This window comes from Rhinatrema bivittatum, chromosome 3, assembly GCF_901001135.1.
Source record: "Rhinatrema bivittatum chromosome 3, aRhiBiv1.1, whole genome shotgun sequence".
NCBI classification, from domain to species: Eukaryota; Metazoa; Chordata; class Amphibia; order Gymnophiona; family Rhinatrematidae; genus Rhinatrema; species Rhinatrema bivittatum.
Genome location: NC_042617.1, coordinates 562,960,680 through 562,977,225, shown reverse-complemented (window position 1 = coordinate 562,977,225; position 16,546 = coordinate 562,960,680). Strand labels below are relative to the sequence as shown.

At 42.0% G+C, this 16,546-nt stretch overlaps 1 protein-coding gene across 1 annotated transcript in view; it reads right to left on the bottom strand.

Annotated features, from left to right (window-relative positions):
• The window catches only part of MAP3K5 (mitogen-activated protein kinase kinase kinase 5), a 375,637-nt gene that overhangs the window by 127,413 nt on the left and 231,678 nt on the right, over nt 1–16,546 (bottom strand). Inside the window, exon 13 of the mRNA XM_029596916.1 lies at nt 2,594–2,643. Within this exon, the coding sequence (XP_029452776.1) occupies nt 2,594–2,643 (50 nt within the window). The remainder of the gene's footprint in view (nt 1–2,593; nt 2,644–16,546) is intronic.

The following is a 16,546-nucleotide window of genomic DNA, read 5'->3' as shown; positions in this document are numbered from 1 at the left end:
TGCCGCTATCAAATGGTATTCTGTATTGTAATTTCTAACTCTGTGGCAACTGAGCATCGCTTACGTGGTTTTTTCTCATTGGCTAACTACACCTTTAAAAAAATGGCGCTCTTGCGGCCCCTCTGGTAGAGGAAACAAACTACCGGTGCAGAATATGCCGCTGCCATTTCAATACGTTAGTACCAGAGCGTGTAAGTGTAATTTTCCTTTTTTTATTTCACGCTATTTTTTCACATAATCTTTGCCTTTACAGATACAATTGGCCCTTGAAGAAGGCATTTGTTTGCTGAAACGCGGTCCGTGTCAGGCTGACACCATCTAAGCCTCTCCGATTAAGAGTTCAGGCATCTCCTCTGCTTATTTTCAAGCTAATGAGCTAAGTTTGTTCAAGTATTACTTGTCTTTATATGTCATGTTTCAGAAGTGCAAAAATTGAACATGACATACATATAATTGAATATGACACAAAACTTATCACAGAAGCATGAAAAAATATCATATATAAGACCTATGATTATATCTAATGGTATACACAATATCTCAGCCAATGAACATTGATTAAGTATGCCTTTCTATGAATGAACAAAAATTCAGTATTTCACAGTGTAATTTCACTGTATCTTTTGGCTTACTAGCTATTTGATATGTTGTATGTTTAAATTTGTACCATGAAGAGGATGTTTCAGCTTCTGTTCACCTAGAGATTCATCGAAAGATACAATGTAATCAGTGGTGCCTAAACCTTCGCACACGTGTGCTCTTGCCTGCGTGTGTTTATTCAAGCCTTCAAGATCAGCTGCGGATCATCACTTAAGTTTTGCTGTTAGTGTGCGTGTCCCAGCACCAGCTGCAACATCTCTTTCCTGAGTGAGCTTATCTGGTTTCTTCCACAGGGAAATGTAAAAAGAAACAAGACATTCTTAGCTGCTAATGATATTGACAGCTACAGGGATGTATGAGGAGCACTTGGGAGAAGACAGAACATAAAAGATAAATATCTTTACCAATCTAAACAGCATGCAAACACTGTAATACAAGGCTAAACTACCATCCGCATGCATTCCCCGATAGGGAGTATAGGCTTTGCACTTCTGCTGTTCTCTCACTGGGCTCTTCCAGGATGTGGTTGCTAACTGTGTAGCGGTTTTATAAGAACCAATCTGCACTAGTGAGCTCATGTGTAACCTAACTCACATTTGATACCAGGGGACCACATGCCAATATCTGTTCCACTGGGAAAACTGTTTATCTCTTGAAGTCTGCTAGTCATCTTAGAATCTACCCGACACACTAATATAACGGATAAGGCCTGAATGCAATTCATTTAACAAGAGGACAACTGGCCAGTGCTGAACAAAGTCGATTATTTTATATGGTGCATGGGCAAATCAATGCACTCAGAACAAGACTGTATATTTTTTGTACTCCAGGGCACCTACCCTTTCAATGGCAGAGGTGTAGAGATGGGTATGTGTGTGTTTGTAAAACGTGTTATGTACCCTAGCTGCTGGCCCTTCTTGCTGTTCTCTTGTTGGTTTTTATCTGCCTTTGCATACAACTGTATTACCCACATAACTTTCTGCGACCAGGAAATGTATGCACACAAGAGTCCACACATGCGCAGCTAGAAAAGTTACACAGACAAATCTTTAGGTGCATGAAGTGTTCCTACAGTGCTTATTGTAAAGAATGCATAAAAACAGGGACGACAGCTACTCAGCAGAATTTTACACGATGCTGAACATTTTTAAAACCGTGCACGCACCAGAAATTGTTTTTCAAAAACAATTTCTCGGAGAGCTCTAGAAGCACTAAATAAATCCTTACAATCAGCAAGAGAATTATCAAAAAATTAGGTAGCAAAAATGGGGCTTCAGCTCCAAACAAGGCTGATGGCATCCTCCAACCCACAGAAATCAAACCAATCCCAGAAAATCTGCGATTTTGTAGGTGGATATAATACGAAGTAATGTGGCTGCTCTGTTGGTCCTTTTGGGGTAGATTTTCAAAATTAGCGCACGCGCACATGGATGCCTGATTTTATGACGCATGTTATAAAATCAGGGGTCGGCGCGCACAAAGGGGGTGCACAATTGTGCAACTTGCTCGCACCGATACCCGCGGCCTTCCCCCGTTCCCTCCCAGGCCGCTCCAATTTGGGAGCGGCCTGGGAGGGAACTTCCCAACCCCCTAACCTCACCTCCCTTCCCCTCCCCCTCCTGCCCCCCTAGCCCTAATCCAGACCACTCCCAGACTTTTGTCCTACCTGTTGCGCCTGCCTTTGGCAGGTGCAGGTTGCGTGCGCCGGCATCTTGCCAGCACGCAATCCCAGCACAGCCGCAAATGGCCAATGTGCCAGGAGCCTCTGATCCCACCCCGCCCCCTCTTCGAAGCCCGAGGACAGATGCGCATCACCGGGCCTTTTTAAATCTACCCTTTTAGGTATGCAGAACTGGAGGTAAAGTGCACAAGTTAAAATTATCACCTTAATTATTCAAGATGAAGTCATTTTCATTAACCTCATGGAGTTATCTGCATTAACTCCCCAAACTATCAAGTTAGTCCGACCAAGCAAAGACATTCAAGGACTTACCTTACACCTCTAATAGAAGCGGCACTGAAGTTCCACTCGTGAATACCTTTCTGTAACACAAGAGAATGCTCGTCAAGAAAAAAGAAGGAGCAAAGAAAAAATACAGAAGGAAAACAAGATTTTTGCTTATATATCAGACACATAGGGCCAGATTTTAGAAACTACGCGCCGGCGGCACGCGCAAGGAGGTGCACCGAGCCACGCAGCCTTCCTCCATTCCCACCGAGGCCGCTCCACAATCGGAGCGGCCTCGGAGGGAACTTTTCTACCTCCCCCCCCCCTCACCTTCCCCTATCTAACTCACCCCCCAGCCCTAACTAAATCCCCCCCACCTTTGTTGCAGAACTTACGCCTGCCCAAGGCTGCCGGCGCGCCATCCCCTGGCACAGGCCAGTGTGCCGGAGGACTCGGGACCACCCCGGGACCGCCCCCGGACAGCCCATTTTTGAAAGCCCCGGGACATACGCGCGTCCCAGGGCTTGCGCGCGCCGCCGAGCCTATGCAAAATAGGCTCGGCGCGCACAGGGGTAGGTTTTCGGGGGTTACGCACGTACATTACGCGCGTAACCCTTTGAAAATCTACCCCATAGTATTCTAAGGCTCAGTTTTAAAAATTAGACGAAAGCACAGCAAATAAATTTTAAAAGAAACCGTTGTAAAAGCTTGCAAGCCTCCGTTCTCACACAATTGTAAAATAGCACATCTTTTGAGCAAGGCTACAGTCTCCTGTAACTTCTAGAAAGGAAAATTCCACAGGAAGAAAAAAAGAGCATGTTTAAGCCAAAGCTCCAATATTTTACAAAAGCCAGTAACGGTGTGTAATTAAAATTAAAGACCCTCAAGCACCAGGGTTTGGCTAAGATTTAAGCAGACAATATCCAACTGTTTCAACCATTACACTCTCATTCAGCCGAAGCGATGGGACAATGTAGAACTGTTTATGGGAGGTAATAAGCTAACCTCTGAACTGGAAGAAGGAACCTCCTTCCAGTTCAGGGGTTAGCTTATTACCTCCCATAAACAGTTCTACCTTACCTCTCTGTTGGTTAGGTCTTCTTGGTTGCTTGGGGGATGCAAGTATCCCAGTTTTACAGGATATGAGGGATTTAGGGCTGTTTTTGGGTGCTGAGTCGTCTCTGAAATCTCAATTTTCAGCTCTAGTTAAAATGGCATTTTTCAAGCTACAACAGCTGTGCAGATTTAAGCCATTTTTGGAGCAGTTTTGTAATTGGTAAGGTTGTCTGGACTTGACTAATGCTGTGTGCTGGGGTCTACGAGTTGTATAACATCTATGGCTCAAGCAGGAAGGAACGGCTGACATAGCATGAATGAACCACCCTGCTCTATTGCCCCGAGAAACCGGGGACAAGGACAGTTTCATACTGGATAATGGCGGATTATCCGCGTCCCAGCAGCAGGGCTGAACTTCTACAGAGGTTTTTTTCTCTTGTTTTCTTGTTTTTTTTTGTGTGGCCACGTGAGGAGGGGGCTATTAATCAAGTTTACTTAGGGAATAGCCTCTGCTATTAATTGCATCAGTAGCATGGGATCTTCTTGGTGTTTGGGTAATTGCCAGGTTCTTGTGGCCTGGTTTGGCCTCTGTTGGAAACAGGATGCTGGGCTTGATGGACCCTTGGTCTGACCCAGCATGGCAATTTCTTATGTTCTTATGACTCCTGATGCAGTAGGCAAATAGTATGCTAATGCATCGAGGATTAAAAATGCACACAAACCTTAATTAAAATGGGCACTCTGTTTATGTAAAAGGTTGAGTGCACATTTTAACTCAGAAGGGGGGGGGGCAACCACTGGGGAAAAAAAAAAGCATAGAGGCAGAGGAAAAGCTGCCTTCCCTTCCCTGTCTTATGTGCAGGAAACATGCTTTGTGCAGCACAGGAAAAAAAAGCATTCTTTTGTGTGCATAAATCATATTTTACGTGCAGAAAATATGCTCTGTGCACATAAACCCCAACTACAAGTCCTGGCACCAGAACGCCAGTTTCTGCCCTTAGACTAACATTAGCCCTGGAAACCTTACTCCACTTCTGACTAGCAGTTAAGTTTCCAGCCCTAAGGAAACAATTCATTCACTCAGCCTACGCTACTCCATGCATGGGGAGGAAGGAGCAATAACGAATGCTTTCATTAGCTTAGGAGTTCATGCAAGAGCGCCAATCAAAGTGCACCGTTTTATGCAGACATTTTGCACCCGAATATCCAACATCAGTAACACCATCCTCTCTCCTTACGCCAAGTGAAACAGCAGGAATCATTCATTTCTGGAGATATAATCACGAAACCATTCTGCCTCTTAGGCTCTCTTGATTAAGAGGACTTTTTGATGGAATTGTACTAGGAATGCTCAACGCAGGCCCAAGACACACACAGATTACTGCTTTGCCATGGAAGGCTCATTAGTTGAGCTTGTCTTCATTCCAAAAACAATCTGAAAGCTATGCAAACGATTTAGAAAAGAAAAATTGCTTGGCGGGCATGAATCATCCAACCAGATTTCTGTCACTCATTGCTTCCTCATTTCAGGGCGCTTGTTCTCAAAAGCGCACTCCAACAAAGACATTACTGAAGAAGGAACTGCTTTCCCCCTGCTGTATTTCAAGAGCATTTCAGACTGAAAGCAGCAGCACAAGCACAAAAAAAATCCCAAACAAAAACCCCCCTTGTATTTTAGATAATGTGGCTGGCCATTAAAGCACAATAAAAAAAACCCCCCATTGAGTCATTTTTTTTGTTCTAACTTTTATTTCTCTCAGCAGAAACAAGCATTTGAAAGATTTCAGAAGTTTCCAGTCAGCCATGTTGATACTGAATCCCCCCCCCGTGTTGGCATCGCAATGAGCAGCGTGATGCACGGATAAAGCGAAACAACGGAAGAGTGCTGCAGGTGGTAAATATTAAACTCCCGGATACAGACTGAAGCATCCCAACTAGGGGATCAGACGTAAAGAGATCCTGGATTCCCTTCTCACCTAAAATGATAACAGAACCCATGAAGAACGGGTTAATAATGAACCTGGTACTTTAAAAAAAAAAAAAAAAAGAAAAACAACAGAAGTATTTCAAATATGTAACTAGGAGGTTCCCCGAGCTACCGTGATCGTCAGATGGTGTGGTTTAATATAAGAAGCAAAGCACAGAAGGGTTACACAGAAGTCAAAGACTGCTAACTTTGTTAACATGGGAGTTACCTTAAATAGGCCCTGCCAGAATGAGAGGACCTTTATGAAGCAGAACAAAGAGGGCTAAACAAAATCGAAACATAGCAAGAGCAACAAGTCTCAACGTTAGGAAAAGTAATCGAAACAGCAAAAAAGAGGTCAGCATGGTTTTCCAACGAGATGGCTGAGAAAGCAAAAAACTAAAAGACGAGCATTCAAAAACCCGAAGGAGAACTGAGAAGCAGAGAGATGAATATCCGACAGAGGGGGAAGGTAGTGAGGACGATAAAGCCACAAATGGAGATAAAGGACTGTGTGGAGGTGGACAAGGAACAAGCAGAAGCACTAAACCCTTTCGTTCAGTATTAACTGAAGAAAGGATAAGAAAGGGATGGGATACATCCAATAATGCAGCCAACCCCCCTCCCCACCTAAAAGCTCTGGGGTGAGAAGGCCCGAGAAGCGGAGAAAGCAAGTGTGAGGCTGTTGGTGGTGGGGGAGTTGAGTATGCATAGTTTATTAGATTTTTATGTATTTATAACACTTTCTTTTTTTTTTAGGTTTTATTTGATTATATATTTCAGGGATGGCCAACTCTGGTCCTTGAGAGTAACAAACAGGTCAGGTTTTCAAGCTATCCGCAACGATTATGCACGAGATAGATTTGCGTACAAGGGAGGCAGTGCATGCAAATCAATCTCATGCATATTCCTTCTGGATATCCTGAAAGCCTGGCCTGTTTGTGGCTCTCAAGGACTGGTGTTGGCCATTCCTGATATACCGTATTTGATTACATATTTTAGGAGGCTTTTTATTATGCTTGATGTACTTGATTATGAATTTTATTGGGTGTTTTGACTAAGTACTTTATAAACTGCATGGGGTGGTCCTTTGTTGGCTCAAACTCGTATTTATTTACTTACGTATGAACATTTGATGTTCTGGCATTTGGCAAGTCAATCTCAAGGTGCATTATAATCACATTAACATTAAATTCCTGCTACAATGGCATCACAACTTACAAAGCCAACAAAATATGAAGGTGGGGGGAAATACATAAGATTTAAGGACGGGAAAGATTAGAGAGTGAGAATGCAAGCGAATCACAAGAAGAGGTCCAAGCAGGGAGAAAGACACCTAGCGCAGGGGAAATAATAGAGGTTCAAGCAGCCAGCGATAGAGGGAAGTCTGTGCTGTAATCCCTGACATGGAACGTAGAGTAGAGGAAGGATCGGCTGAATGGCCAAGCTTTGACTTCCTTCCTGAAGGCAAGCTAAGACGTCTCAAGGCGCAGTAAGGGAACTCTATTTACAGGAGAGCGGGACAAAGCAATAAGGCTGGACAAGATCCATCCTGGCTTATTACGGGAGTTCAGAGAGGTTCATCCAGTAGTTACAAAACATGTCCTGGGGGACCTGCCCCCCCCCCCCCCAGTCAGTCAATCGAGTTGTCAGGATATCTGCAATTAATATACAGGAGATTAATCTGCATGTGATGAAAGCATGCAAAAATCTATTTCACTGCGGATATCCTGGAAACCCAACTGACAGGCGGCACCCCCCGCAGGACAGGTTGGGGAAACTCTGATTTATTCAGCAGAACTCTGGAGGCAGGAATGGTTTCAGAGGAGTAGGGCAGAGCAGAGATTGCTCCTCTTCATTAAAGTGTTAGCAAGAATTAGGCTAGAAATTATTGGCCAGTTAGTCTGACCTCAGTGGTGAGGAAAGCACTAAAGGCCACCAAGGAAAAGGTTTCTTACATTCAGCAGGCTTTTGCCAAAGTGAGATCACGTCAAACAAACTGGCCCATTTCTTTGATAAGAGTGACCAGAGGTTTAGATCAGGGTGTGCACTAGATGTAGTCCACCTTTATTTCAGGAAACCTTTAATACTGTACTGCAAACCGAGCAGCCTGGGAGTGCCCTGGATTAGAAACTGGTTGGGATAGAGAATGGTACTTGAATTGCCACAGTCGTCTGTCCTGGGGCAGTTTTCCTTAATATTTTAATGACTGACATTGTCGAGGGGTCAGTAGGAAGAGACTTTCTTTTTGCAGATGGCACTGAGATTTGCAACGGAGTGGACACTCCCTGAGGAAGAACACAAAATGAGAAGTCATCTAAGAAAGTGGGAAGGGGGCATCACTGTGACGGCGGCTAAGTTACAATGCAAAAACTGCCACGTTGTGCACTTGGGGAGGAGAAATCCACAGAAGCAATACAGGATAGTGGGGGAGGGGTGATATAACCTATTTCCACAGAGCTGGAAAGAGATCTCGAGGTGATCATATTTGTTGATCTCAAGGAAGCAAAATGGTGCACCAAAGTGGTGGTCAGAGCCGGAGAAATGCTATGGTGTACGGCAAAAGGCATTACTAGAAGGAAAAAAAAGAGGATCATAATGCTACTGTACAGGTCCCTTGATGGGACCTCACCTGGAGTACTGGGTCCAGTTCTGCGGGCCATACCTCCGCATGTATACAGACAAATCAAAGGCAGCGCAGAGAGAGCTATCAAAATGGTGCAGGCTCTGCACAGTCAATGCCGTAATAAAAGAAGATACATCAGATAACGGAATTAAAATGCTACATCTTAAGAGAGAAATCTGTAAGACGACAAGCTGCGCCAGAGCAGCCAGAAGGAATCAAAATACAATTAAACTGTCTGAATAATGTAGTTAGTTCTGTCTACAGAATATGTGGCGAACATACCATTGCTCCTGACACACGAGTCATGAAACCATATACATTTGCAACTGGTGAACTTAACGGGGTTGACACTTCAAAAGCTTTCAAAGGTGGTATTGTCACAGAGAAGCCAAGTTATATCACTGCAAACATCTGATTCTGTAACAGCTGCAATAATATAATCATGCTTTTGGTTCCTTCTAACTGCTTCGGCACAGCTTCTCTTCCACCTTCCTCAATTTCATGTGGCATTTTAATATTGTTAACATAAGGGTGGGAAAACGTTTTTGTCCTATTACAAGTTCTCATGCATAGCAGAGGCTGGGGGTCCGCAATAGAGGTCCTCGAGTGGCAGGGGAAGGTGCAGATTGAAGTATATGTGACTGACTGGGAAGGAGTGATTGATGGTGTGACTGAACGCACGGAATGGGCAGAGGACGTCTCAGGCACCGAGCGGAATGTGTATATGTGAGTAGGTGGCTGGGAGGTGGATGAGTGACTGAGTGGTGTGTCTGAACGCATGGAATGGGCAGAGGACGTCTCAGGCACAGAGCGGAATGTGTATATGTGAGTAGGTAGCTGGAAGGAGGGGGGTGGATGAGTGAATGATGGTGTGTCTGAACGCACGGAATGGGCAGAGGATGTCTCAGGCTCTGAGTGGAATGTGTATATGTGAGTAGGTGGCCTGGAGGAGGGGGGTGGATGAGTGAATGATGGTGTGTCTGAACGCACAGAATGGGCAGAGGATGTCTCAGGCACCGAGCGGAATGTGTATATGTGAGTAGGTAGCTGGAAGGAGGGGGGTGGATGAGTGACTGAGTGGTGTGTCTGAACGCACGGAATGGGCAGAGGATGTCTCAGGCTCTGAGTGGAATGTGTATATGTGAGTAGGTGGCCTGGAGGAGGGGGGTGGATGAGTGAATGATGGTGTGTCTGAACGCACAGAATGGGCAGAGGATGTCTCAGGCACCGAGCGGAATGTGTATATGTGAGTAGGTAGCTGGGAGGAGGGGGGTGGATGAGTGACTGAGTGGTGTGTCTGAACGCACAGAATGGGCAGAGTTTGGTGTGGATGGGCAGACTAGATAAGCCGTATGGTCTTTTTCTGCCGTCATGTTTCTATGTTCTTCATTTTTCCAGCAATACATTCCACCAGTAAAGCTTTACATTTTTCTCCTTGTGCTGGCTCTTTTTTCACGCCGTTCCACATTATATTCCCCTTCATTCACACCTCCTAACCTACTTTCCTTACTGACATCTGCCTCAGAACAGAAAATCCATCATTACTCACTGATGAGTTTTTAACTGTTTACTTGTTTCTATTTGGATCATCTACATGACTACCACTAATCATTTCTAAGGCATTCCTTGCTATTCATTTGGGAAGTCACCATGAGTTTTTCTGAGAAGCTAGAGAATAAATAGTACAGAGGCCAATTTCAGTCTCTCTACCAGGTCAGTTCATGCGTCAGAGCTTGGCAGATGAATCTACATGTTTTGTTGCCTTTGACCACTTACTAATTGCAATCTTGCATGGACCTACATTTTAGTGCCTCTGTGAAGCAGAAAGAAAGCTCCCTTACTGCTGTTCCTAATCTAGATTTTTGCAGTCCAAAATCTACCCAAATTCAAATATTAGTGGCAAATTCAGTTCTGTGACTTAACTTACTGGTTATACAGTGATGATGAAGGATGTGATAATCTTTTAGAAAAAAGGTGCAGCAAAAAAGTTATTTAAAGGTTTAACAACCTGGATTACTTGCTTCTGAAGCCAATTGTTCTTTTTCTTGCTTTTTGTGAAGTGACTTTGCAATACCTGTTTCTTTGGGTAGGGGCCCGGGGTGTACACACTCACTCCCCCAAAAATGTATATGTAGACCTATATAAATATAGCTAAGAACATAAGAAAATGCCATACTAGGTCAGACCAAGGGTCCATCAAGCCCAGCATCCTATCTCCAACAGTGGCCAATCCAGGCCATAAGAACCTGGCAAGTACCCAAAAACTAAGTCTATTCCATGTAACCATTGCTAATGGCAGTGGCTATTCTCTAAGTGAACTTAATAGCAGGTAATGGACTTCTCCTCCAAGAACTTATCCAATCCTTTTTTAAACACAGCTATACTAACTGATCTAACCACATCCTCTGGCAACAAATTCCAGAGTTTAATTGTGCGTTGAGTAAAAAAGAACTTTCTCCGATTAGTTTTAAATGTGCCCCATGCTAACTTCATGGAGTGCCCCCTAGTCTTTCTACTATCCGAAAGAGTAAATAACCGATTCACATCTACCCGTTCTAGACCTCTCATGATTTTAAACACACATTGCACTCTGTTCTATTGGTTTATGTGAAATTGAAAGTCGTACTTATACCAAGGAATGCAAAGGCCATTGTGTGTCCTAGTCCATCCATCATCTGAGTCCCAATAGACCTACCGGATGCCTGACAGGCAGCAGTTTATTTATACAACACAAATTATGCGGGTCCCAGAATTCTCAGAAAATATGATATTCTGCAGCATGTTTAAGAAAAAGACACAGGCCTGCATGTAAGCAATATGGTCACTTTAGCTGTCTTGCTCTGCTAGACAATGAATTAAAATAATCAACCAATTCTGAAATTATTTAATTAACTTTCTCTTAGGTTGCATCATGTTTCCCAGGCAAAGCACAGCAGACACTAAGTACACAGCTGGCTTCCTAACACAGCTGGATAAAAAGGCAGGGCTTGCAATCATAGCTCTGAGCTATAGGTTTCTTCCATGGCTCTTATTGTGTCTGACTAGCAGCATTTGCAGACAGACTGCAGGATTAGGAAAAGGTACTCATCCACTTAAAACAAAGACAGTCAAATCAAATGAATGACAGAACAAACAAGTACATCAATAAATGTAATAATCTTAATACATGTATGCCTAACTTATGTGCGGCATATTAAGTGGTACAAAAATAAAATGTTCACCATAAAAATATTTAGCTCATAAGTTTAGCAGCAATAAATAAGGAGTTCATTAATGCAAATCAAAGAGACTATGTAAAAAGCATGTACTTCTACAGGTTTATAATGTATTTTAAATGTATTTTAGGTTTATTAATGTTATACGATGTATTTTAGCTGTATGTTTTATCTCTGTTATGAACAGTTACGATGGGTCTTTAGTGATGGTATATAAAATCTAATAAATCTAAATATCACATCAGTCTAAACAAAAAAAGGATCTCAGTATTGATGGTATAATCAGTGCATCAATAAACATTTAGGACTGAATTTTAAAAGCGTTGCTCATGCTAAAAAGCCCATACACTCAAGTATGCGGGCCGCGCACAAACAACGTGTATTTTGAAAGCCGGAAGTTATGTCCATATACGCGTATGCCCATTAGCAAAAAAGGGGTGGAGCTGGAATGGGGACAATCGTTATGCGCGTAATTCTGTATTTTAACACTGGAGTCCGCAGTGCAGGGTGGCTTGTTAGCCGCTTGATTTTACTGCTGCTCCTGATGAGGAGCAAGTCTGAAAATCTTGCATTTTTAGGCTTACACGACAGGGTGAGGGGTCCGGTTCAACTGGGTTGCATGCAGGATGATGAACCAGCGTGGTCTGGATGACTTCAAGATTAATGAGGCAAACTGGTGGACTAATTTGAAAAAACTGGGAATATCCCTCGCGCAAACATGCTTTAAAATCTGCTTACATACGCGCGCGTTAAAGTCGGCAAAGTCGTATGGAAGATACATAAAGTAGGTTTACTGGAGTAACCTCTTAAAATTAGGATCTGTACTTGGACTGGTGCTTTTCAATATATATATATATATAAATGATCTAGAAAGGAATACAACGAGTGAGGTTATCAAATTTGCAGATGATACAAAATTATTCAGAGTAGTTAAATCACAAGCGGACTGTGATACATTACAGGAGGACCTTGCAAGACTGGAAGATTGGGCATCCAAATGGCAGATGAAATTTAATGTGGACAAGTGCAAGGTGTTGCATATAGGGAAAAATAACCCTTACTGTAGTTACAAGATGTCAGGTTCCATATTAGGAGCTACCACCCAGGAAAAAGATCTAGGCATCATAGTGGATAATACTTTAAAATCGTCGGCTCAGTGTGCTGCAGCAGTCAGAAAAGGAAACAATGTTAAAAAATTATTAGGAAGGGAATGGTTAATAAAACGGAAAATGTCATAAAGCCTCTATATCGCTCCATGGTGAGACCGCACCTTGAATACTGTGTACAATTCTGGTCACCGTATCTAAAAAAAGATATAGTTGCGATGGAGAAGGTACAGAGAAGGGCAACCAAAATGATAAAGGGGATGGAACAGCTCTCCTATGAAGAAAGGTTGAAGAGGTTAGTGCTGTTTAGCTTGGAGAAGAGACGGCTGAGGGAGGATATGATAGAGGTCTTTAAGATCATGAGAGGTCTTGAATGAGTAGATGTGAATCGGTTATTTACACTTTTGAATAATAGAAGGACTAGGGGGCATCGGAGAAAATTCTTTTTCACTCAACGCACAATAAAGCTCTGGAATTTGTTGCCAGGGGATGTGGTTAGTGCAGTTAGTGTAGCTGGGTTCAAAAAAGGTTTGGATAAGTTCTTGGAGGAGAAATCCATTAACGGCTATAAATCAAGTTTACTTAGGGAATAGCTAAGCTATGAATTGCATCAGTAGCATGGGATCTTCTTAGAGTTTGGGTAATTGCCAGGTTCTTGTGGCTTGGTTTGGCCTCTGTTGGAAACAGGATGCTGGGCTTGATGGCCCCTTGGTCTGACCCAGCACGGCAATTTCTTATGTTCTAAGTGGTAGGTGTATTTTAAATTATATGCACAAGTGCACACATGATTTCAAATTCAAGGCTATCTCTGCTCGCCCACAGATATGCGCACATGTATGGGCATACGTGTGCTTGTTTTAAAACACGCCTCTTAATACAGATATTAAGGTAATAATAGTTCAGCAGTATGGAGTTAAATAAACATTACATTTTAAGTCCTAAAACAAATAATCAAACCACAAACTCAGATTCATTTGGACTCCTGCAATAAGTTTACAAATGTTTAGATGCCTTTGATGTGGGTATAATTAGTTATCCCAACTGGGTCAGTCGTATCCAGGCAGGCGGATTTTCAATATCCTGAAAGCACATGGCTACTTTTTAGCAATGTAGAAAAGAGGGATTCGGGAGATGGGATGTTTCAAAAGCAAGTTCGAAAGCACTGCGTAAACTCATAATTCTAAAAAAAAAAAAAAAAAAGTATGCACGTCATAGATACGCCATTCATTGGTTTACTTTACGCCAGTGTTTGGAAACTTTCAAGAGCATGCAAGACCCCTGATAGCCACCTTCACAATCTGATCCTCAAACACAATGAATGTGGCCACTCTGTGTTTGAAAATCAACTTGTTTTGTGCAGGCTTGTGCCACATTTGAACATTTTATTTTTGATGACGACAGTCATCATGTCATCAAGGTCCACCCAGTCTTCTCAGCTCCATTCCTACTCAGTGCCGTAGATCAGTGCTCATCATTGGCTTAACTCTCACTTCCTGATAACCAGAAATCCTCGGCACTCGTCCCGTGCCCCACCCACCTTTACCACTGCCTCTGCCTCCACCCACTCTTCCCGAGAGGCCATGCCATGTATCCACCACACCTTTCTGTGAAGAAATACTTCTGCTTCATGCAATAAACTGCCTTTAATTTACTTTATTTATTTTTAACAGCCAACCCCTCTTTAGAATTTGGTTTATAAAATGTCCTTTTCATTTTTGTTTCCACTGCATTTCTAAATTCATTTCTAGCATTACATTTAACATTTTGTACTTTGACTATAACCGTTTTGATATTCCCCAAAAAACACTGTTTTTGAATTAATATCACATCAGTGTATTTTCTTACCAGGGTTTTTGCAAATGTTCTTTATGGATACACATATTTATTTTTTTTTTAATTTCATTCCCTTTGTTTCTTACTTCTCTCTCCTGGAGAGCTCACAGGTGTATTAATTTGCATGCATATTCTAGTCTATTCTATTGGTTCCTTTTTTATGTTGAAGACAGAGAAAATCCTTGACTTCAGTAAAGCAAGCCTAGGACTTAGTCCCGTGTCTTTCTTTGCCCCTTAAAAATGGCAGCTCTGAACGGGATCAGCAAATTCTTAAACTGCTTTCCCTGCAGTCTCCTTCGGCATTCCAGTGAAAGCAGCAGTGTCCTCACCACTCATTCAGCTACAGCTGTGCTGTTTATACAAAGACTCTGTACTTAAGATCTCTTCCATTTTCATGTTGATCCTCTAAAGATTCTTCTTAGAGGCATTAGCATTTCTCTCACATTCTCTGAAACTGCCGCTGGCCTTCTCACAAAATCCAGCTGTGTTTGGTCTGCTTCCCGCCTCTTCCACATTCTCAGGATCTTTTTCTCCATATACAAGAGATTTCAGAAGTGGCATATATACTGCATGTCTTGTACATCCCATTTCATTTCTTAAATACACATTTTTTTGCCTCAATTTCTGTGTATGTATAGTTTTTTATTATTCATTTTCAATTAAACTTTCTCCCAAAACTCATCTTACTATGTTACAGCTCAAATCATATTCCTTTGTTTGATTTATTCATTTTTGCAGCCCTTTTGTCCAACATTATAATGCAATCCACATCTGATTAAGAATCATTAGGGAATGATTAACACCTATGCTTGTATATATATATAGCTTCCAATTTCTTTTTAATAATTCTTCCTGTTTTAATTATTCAACTTGCACATTGAAATGACATTCCATTGCTCTGTTTCTACTACATTAACAGCAAAATCTCATTCGTCGGAATTTTTAAGAGAGCCAACAATATCTTTTGATAAATAGGTTCTCTCTGTCATTTCATTTTCATCTTGTTTTTCTTCTGGTATTCATCCAATTTAATTCAGCAATTAATTGTCAATACTTACTTTCTTCATCGTCTAATTTATCTAAATGTTTGAATTCTATATAAATTAATATATAATTGTCATTTTTAAAATGCACGTTCAATAACTAAAATTCACTCTTCAGATGCCAGATAAATTCTTCTGTATGCACAACAACATAGTAAATGATGGCAGATAAAGACCAAAATGGTTCAGCCAGTCTGTCTAGTTGAGATTCATTCAATTTGGGTAGTTGTGCATATAAAAGTCCCTTATGCAGCCCAATACCAATACCAACTTTAATTGTTTGGTTTGCAGATGACACAAAATTACCCAAATCACTTACTATATCCCTTCCTGATACAAAGCAATACTTTCTCTAACTGATGACTAGCAATTTATCCTACTCTATTATCTTACTTTGTTTACCTATGATATCTAATAGATGTACTATGTCTTATAATTTTTGTTCGAGTTAATTTAGCATTTATTTGTCTCAGGCTACTGATAGAAACAGTTTATACACAATTTTCCAAAACCCCTTTTTAGTTTATAAAATATGGTTTTGTATCTATTAACTGTGCATTCAATGTGGATCCTTATGCTGTGGCATGGTTGATGCAGCCTAATAAGCGAATCTACCCTGCCCATGCCTGCAGTTGGCAAACACGCCCTGGACTGGGATTAGACTAGAGCTTCACCTATACCAGCCCTGTTCCCCGCAGGTTCCCCTCTGGGGTCCGGCAGGTCTCAGACGAGGGTCCCACCATGTGAATAGTGAGAATGTCCACAACAAGACCAAGGTCTTGACAGGCTGTGGGGGAGAACTTACTTATCTGACTAATTTAGGGGAGGTCATTCCTCAAAATGTGTTAGAGCCCTAACACATGCGATAAAGATCACATTGCAAAATAGAGAGAGAGAGAGAGAGAGAGAGAGAGAGAGAGATTGTGGAAGGCCAAAATATAACAAATCTTGCAGCACAGTAATGAACGCTTGAATAATAGTTCTGAAATAACAGCCATACAAAACAGTTTTACTTTACAAAGAAGCTACAGCTTAAAAAAAAGTTTTGACTACACATGAAATTCCCACTTCCAAATCAGGGATCAGCCACTATATAAGCCACAGCAGGGTGGGCTGAAAAAACTGTAGGGTTAACGTGCTTCAACACTAGGCC